This window comes from Salvelinus sp. IW2-2015, linkage group LG19 (genome assembly GCF_002910315.2).
Source record: "Salvelinus sp. IW2-2015 linkage group LG19, ASM291031v2, whole genome shotgun sequence".
Classification (NCBI taxonomy): Eukaryota; Metazoa; Chordata; class Actinopteri; order Salmoniformes; family Salmonidae; genus Salvelinus; species Salvelinus sp. IW2-2015.
In genome coordinates this window covers 26,183,600-26,190,356 of record NC_036859.1, presented here as the reverse complement: position 1 = coordinate 26,190,356, position 6,757 = coordinate 26,183,600, and the positions used below count along the sequence as shown (strand labels likewise).

The 6,757-nt window shown below is 45.5% G+C and overlaps 1 protein-coding gene across 2 annotated transcripts in view; it reads left to right on the top strand.

Moving 5' to 3' along the window:
- The window catches only part of LOC111979445 (ephrin type-B receptor 1), a 482,851-nt gene that overhangs the window by 472,577 nt on the left and 3,517 nt on the right, over positions 1-6,757 (top strand). For both annotated transcript variants that reach the window (XM_024009990.2, XM_024009989.2), the window contains exons 14-16: positions 2,680-2,873; positions 3,146-3,301; positions 4,709-6,380. In XM_024009990.2, the coding sequence (XP_023865758.1) occupies positions 2,680-2,873; positions 3,146-3,301; positions 4,709-4,823 (465 nt within the window). In that variant the 3' untranslated portion in view covers positions 4,824-6,380. The remainder of the gene's footprint in view (positions 1-2,679; positions 2,874-3,145; positions 3,302-4,708; positions 6,381-6,757) is intronic.

The window sequence follows — 6,757 nt, the reverse complement described above, 5'->3', positions numbered from 1 at the left end:
GCTACCTTCTGCCCTCCTCTCGACAATAAGCCCCTGTGCTCAACATTGCCCTTTACTGACTAATCTTCCTGCCTTCTCCAAATAAGTCCTGTTCTAACATATACCCTAACTTAGACTACTTCTGCCTTCTCTTCACAATAGTCCTTTAACCATGACCCTTTACTTGCCTAACTCTTCTGCCTTCTCCCCACAATAGTCCTGTCTAACATGCCCTTACCGACTACTTCGCTGCCTCTCCACAAATAGTCCCTGTCTAACATGACCCTTACTGCACTATCTTCTTGCCTCTCCCACAAATCCTGTCTAACGATGAACGCCTTACTTGACTAATCTCCTGCCTTCTTCCACAAAGTCCGTCTAACATAGACCCTTACTTGCCTACTTCTCTGCTTCTCCTCACTAAATAGTCCCCTTGCTCTAACATGACCGCTTGACTGTACTATCTCTGTCCTTCTCCACAAATAGGTTCCTGTCTACATGACCCTGTACTTATGACTATGTTCTTGCTGTCTCCATCAATAGTCCTCTGCTAAAACAGACCTTAACGGCTACTTACTGGCTTCTCCCACAATGTCCCTGTCTAACAACTGACCCCTTACTGACCTATCGTTCTCACTTCTTCGCACAATAGTCCTGTCCTAACCAATGACCCTTACTGACTACTATCTGCCTTCTCACACAATAGTCCCTGTCGTTGAACATGTCCCGTGTACTGACTACTTCTGCCTTTCATCCCAACAGTAGTCCTGTCCTAATCAAGACCGTTGACTGACTACCTCCTGCCTCTTCCTTAAATAGTCCTGTTCCTAACATGAACCCTTATGATAATCCTTTCTGCCCTTCTCCCACAATAGTTCCTGTCCTTAACATGCCCTTTACTGACCTGATCTTATCTGCCTTCCTTCCACAATATCCCTGGTCTAACTGAACCCTACTGCTAATCCTTCTGCTTCTCCACAAATATACCTGGTCTAAACAAATGACCTGTACTGACCTCACTTCCTCTGCCTTCTCCACAATTTGTCCATGGTCTAACATACCCTTACCCCTGACTACTTCTGCCTTCTCTCTCCAACAATTAGTCCTCGTCTACACCAGACCCCTTTACTGACTACCTTTGCCTTCTCACACAATAGTGCCTGTCTAACATGACCCTTACTGACACCGTCTCCTTTCTCGCACAATAGCCTGTCTTAACATGACCCTTACTGACTACCTTCTGCCTTCTCCAGAATAGTCTGTCTGACATGAACCTTCTCTCTATGACTATCTCCTGCCTTCCCCAATAGTCCTGTCTAACCATACCCTTACTGACTATCTCCTTCTCCACAATCAGTCCGTCTAGACAATGAACCCTTACTGACTATCTCTGCCTTCTCCCACATGAATGCGCGTCCCAACACATGACCCTTACTGCTAATCTTCTGCCTCTCCACAATAGTCAATGTCTAACATGAGAGCGCGCCTTACTGACTACCTTCTGCCTCTCCACAATTGTCCTGTCTAACCGAAATGACCGCCTTACTGGAACCACTTCTAAATCTCCTCCACAATAGTCCTTCCTAACATGACACCCTTACTGGACTATCTTCTGCAATTCTCCAAATAGCGCCTGTCTAACATGAAACCTTACTGACATTCTGTCTGCCTTCCCCAATAAGTCCCTGTCTATAACATGAGCCCTATTAACTGAACTACCTCTGCCTTCTCCACAATAGCCCTGTCAAACATGACCCCTTATCTGAACTATCTTCTGAACTTCCTCCACAATAGTCCTGTCTAACATACCCTTACTGACTATCGTCTCCTTTCTACAAATATCCCCGTCATAACATGACCTTACTGACTACTTCTGCCTTCTCCACAAATCCTGTCTAGACATAGCCCACTGACTACCTTCTGCCTTCTCCCACAATTCGTCCTGTCTAACATGACCCCTTCGCTACCTTCTGGCCTTCTCCAATATCCTGTCTAACATGACCGTTAACTGACTTAACCTTCTGCCTTCTCCACATGAGCGCGCCTGCAGCCAGGTGTCAGCATAGAGTCAGGACTATCCCAGGCTGCCCCCTTCCCATGGCATGCCCCGCTCGGCCTCTGGCAACCCAACTCAATGCTGAACTGGCTGGCGAAGGACCGTAACCCACGGACCAAGCTACGCTTGCACTGACAATCTGAAACACGCCTGGACAAGATGGATCTCAGCAACGCCGAGCCAGTCTCAAATCCAAGTGGCCAGCATCCCCCGCGAGAGTGAGTAGACACACACTAGAAAAAATATATGTAGACTACCCCCCCCCCCCACACGACAAAAACACAGACATCCTCAGACCCCAGGCAACACGCAGAATCCTTAACATGAAAAGCCCCATATGCCTTCCACTCTGCGAGCCATCAAAGCATCTCTCTCCTCTCTTTCTTTCCCTCTTCCTTTTCTTCTCCCTTAAGCTTGCCTTACTTACTTCCTCCTCTCCCCCCTCGTCTCCTCCTCTCACTCACTCTCTCCATCCCTCTTCTCTCTTGTCCCTCCGTCCCCTTGACTACCTTCTGCCTTCTCCACAATTGTCCTGTCTAACATGACCCTTACTGACTACCTTCTGCCTTCTCCACAATAGTCCTGTCTAACATGACCGTTACTGACTACCTTCTGCCTTCTCCACAATACCCTCTGCCGCCCAGGTGATCAATGCCATAGAGCAGGACTACCGGCTGCCCCCTCCCATGGACTGCCCCTCGGCCCTGCACCAACTCATGCTGGACTGCTGGCAGAAGGACCGTAACGCCCGGCCACGCTTCACTGACATCGTCAACACCCTGGACAAGATGATCCGCAACCCAGCCAGTCTCAAACAAGTGGCCAGCATCCCTGCAGTGTGAGTACACACATAGAAAAATATATGTAGGCTACCCCCCCCCCCACACACACACACACACTCAACCCAGGCACACGCAGACTTCCTTAAACATGAAAGCCTATACCTCCACTCTGCACCATCAAAGCATCTCTCTCCTCTCTTTCTTTCTCTCTCCTTTTCTCTCCCTTACTTGCCTTACTTACTCCTCCTCCCCCTCTCTCCTCCTCTCACTCACTCTCTCATCCTCTTTCTCTCTTGTCCTCTCCCTCTCTCCTCTTCTCCTCCTTCAGGCCTTCCCAGCCCCTGTTGGACCGTTCTATCCCAGACTTCAACACTTTCAGTTCAGTTGGAGAGTGGCTGGGAGCCATCAAGATGACCCAGTACAGAGACAACTTTCTCAACTCTGGCTTCACCTCCCTGCAACTGGTAGCACAGATGACCTCTGAGTGAGTCACACACACACATGCAGAGATGGGCATTATTTCTATGTATTTTAAATATGTATTTCAATTACTTCTGAGTATTTTCTAATTGGTATTACACTGGGCTAAACTATGCTCCGATGTATTTTGTAGCAAGATACTTTTGAGAGCTGTAATTTGTGTTTTCAAAATACAAAATAATTTTACATACCATTTTTTGGTATCAGAAGTCTGATGGCACTATGGTGTGATAAGAGTGTCTGCTAAATTAACTAAGCATCTTAAGTATTATTCGCATGAGCTCCGCCCCGAAACAATGCCAATAATAATACCCAGTGTGCTTTGCAGTTCATTTTGGTATGTTCATTTTCACATCCAGAGTGACTTGCTCAATTAAGGTAGATAAACAACAACATATCACAGTCATAGCAAGTAAAATGTTTCTGTAACCGTTACTGAGAATGTTGTTGCTGTTCGGGACGGCTTTTTGCAAAGGGATTTTTGTATTTTAAGACACAAAATACACATATTTTAATTAAATAATTGTGTTTTGTAACAGGCTCACACACGCATGCACGCACACACACACACACACACACACACAGAAACACACACACACAGAAACACAGACACACACATGAACACTCGTGAGCAAGCATTCATGTACACACGCACATTTCATCTAAAATCGATGATAATCCTGTCCAAATATTGGCCGTAAGAAACACCGCTTTCTGTGCATTTGATGTTTTGTAGGATCTTTCTGGCTTCATAATGTTGTTTCTGAAATGTAGCATCATGATTTTAATCATCAAAGAGAGCAAACGCCAGATCACTGAGAGGCAGACACATTGGGTTTGTTGTTTTCTTCTTCACAGCCAGTGGCTAACAGTCCTGACATGACTTGGGGCTTTGGTTATCTGTGTAAATGTATTAGACACCAAATGAATGTCTGTTTATGTACTTGCTTCTTCAGTACACACAGTTGAGGCATTGCAGACACAGTACTTAATACACAGTATTGATATGTGTCGCTGTCTTGGGCTGTTTCGGTTCCTGCTCTCCTCTCTCCTCTGTCTCTCTGCTCCTCTCAATCAGTCTTGTCTCTCTCTCTCTCGTCGTCTCTGTGCTCTCTTCTTCCTCGTCGTCTCAGTCTGTCTCTGCCTCTCTCGTGTCTCTGCCTCTCTCTCTTCGTCTCTGTCGTCGTCTCGTCTCTCTCTTCTCTCTCTCTCTCTCTCTCTCTTCGTCTCTTTCTGCTTCTTCTGCTCTCTCGCTCTCTCTGTCGCTCTCTCGCTCCGCCTGCTCGTCCTCGCGTCTCTGGCTGTCGCTCGTCAGTCGCTCTCGATTCTGCTCTCTTTCGCTCCTCTCTCTTCTGTCTCTCTTCTTGCCCGTGCTCCCAGCTCTCGCCTCTTCTCCATCTTTTCTTTCCAGAGACCTCCTCAGGATAGGTGTAACCCTGGCGGGCCACCAGAAGAAGATCCTGAGTAACGTTGCCTCCATGCGGGTCCAGATGAGCCAGTGCCAGTCGCCCACCACCATGGCATGACTGGAGGGGGCGCGGTGCCACGGGTCGGGCAGCATTCAGGCAGGCAGGGACTACAGCAGGAAGGACTACACCCCTCACCGAATGACCCCCAACCCGTCGGGACGCGCCAGGGTCGAGACTATCATCCTCATCTAATGGAACATCATAATTGCAGTAGACCAGGGTCCAGACCAATACTAACTCAATATCACCTTCCACTAATCTGAGTTATAATGAGTCATGATCCAGAGTTCAGTGGGTTCAGAGAATTTCTTTTCTAATCTTAATCTGTGAGTTCTACAGTCCTGGAGTCTGGAGTGAACAAATGATCATCCTAGTCTGAACTATCCATTGTCTGGAGTTCCATGGGTTCAGATACTTTTGTCACATCTTAATCTGTGGCCATGGACTATACTATCATCAATGGATTATCATCAGTGTGTAGGCCTGTGTAATTTCACATCTAGAGCCCATGGTATATAGAATATGATTGTATTGTACTGTAATCTAACCCCAGACCACCACAGGCTGACACGGTGATGGAGTCTGGGACTATCAGATGTATATCTTTACTGGATAACGGTAGACTGGAGAGGAGGACCAAGTGGAAGCCATTTTGAAGAGGAAGTTCATGTCATCAGAAGGTCTCTGATATGTAATTTGAACCCAGGCCTTCTTCAAAGACTAGTGAGGATGCTTGGCCTGGCTAGGAGCAGCGGTATGAAATGCGCGTAGAAAGAAAGCAATTCAAATTCACCATACATTGTCATTATACACACATACGGAAAATGATACAGAGGCATACAGTGGTGTATGGTTGATTTGGTTTGACCATTTCTCACCTATTTTTCACCTATTTTTTCTTCATTCAAAACTTTTGACATCTTGGAGATCTCCTCAAGGTCAACAGTTGAACTGGCGGGAAARGAGAGCTTTTGAGACATTTGTTGATATCTTGTTTTGTTTTTTAACCATAAAAGCAGGGAACTCAGACCTCTCTTCCATTTTTTCACCTTAACACTACCTGTCGATGTCTGGGCTGATGGCCTTGCCAAAGGACTAGTGAAACGGCCTCGCCCAGATTCTGAGAATATATAAAAATATGTATATCTCTAACTAAATATGAATATATCTTCAGAATAAATCTTCATATTGAAGGTGATGTGTATGAATATGTATGTGCAAGACTCTCTCTGCTTGCATTTTTGGCAAAGATGACGTTTTTGTGCACTGAATTGTAATGGGGATGGACACATATAATGCTGAGGAGTCACAATCCTGAATGAACTTTGACCTGGAAATAAATGTACAAAGGACCATGTACAAATTACTGTTTCTGTAGATGTGTATAAAACAACTGTAGGGATAAAAAAACGTGACCAAAACGTCCATTCTCTGGAGMGCCCATGTTAAATGTGAGTGTATCCATGCCGTATCTTGCTGATGAGCACTTACTTGTACAGATTATGTTGTTTCTTCTTTATTTCTTTGTTTGTTGTTTGTGTTGGAGGGATTGGAACCGTCCAGAAAGGGAAGGAGAGTGGAGAGTGTCTCGTCTCATCTGGCCAAATGTCAATGGTATGTATCTCCTATCGATCCTCATAGTAACTGTACTGGCAATGAATATCATACATCCTCACAGATGTGGATTATTGGGAAACAGTAACGGTAATGGAATAAATAATCTGAAAGATGATCATGGAGTTGCTGGGGTCAAGTTCAGGATTTCATTATAACTACATATCATTGCCATTTAAAACATCCCCTTCATTTTCCTAGACATTCTCTAGGCATTCTCGCTGAAGAATGGCATCATTTACTTCATATTTGGCCATTTTATGAATAGCCAATAAGCTAATCAAGACATCTCAGATTGGAGAGTTTTCCGTGTGTGTGTGTGTGTGTGTGTGTGTGTGTGTGTGTGTGTGTGTGTGTGTGTGTGTGTGTGTGTGTGT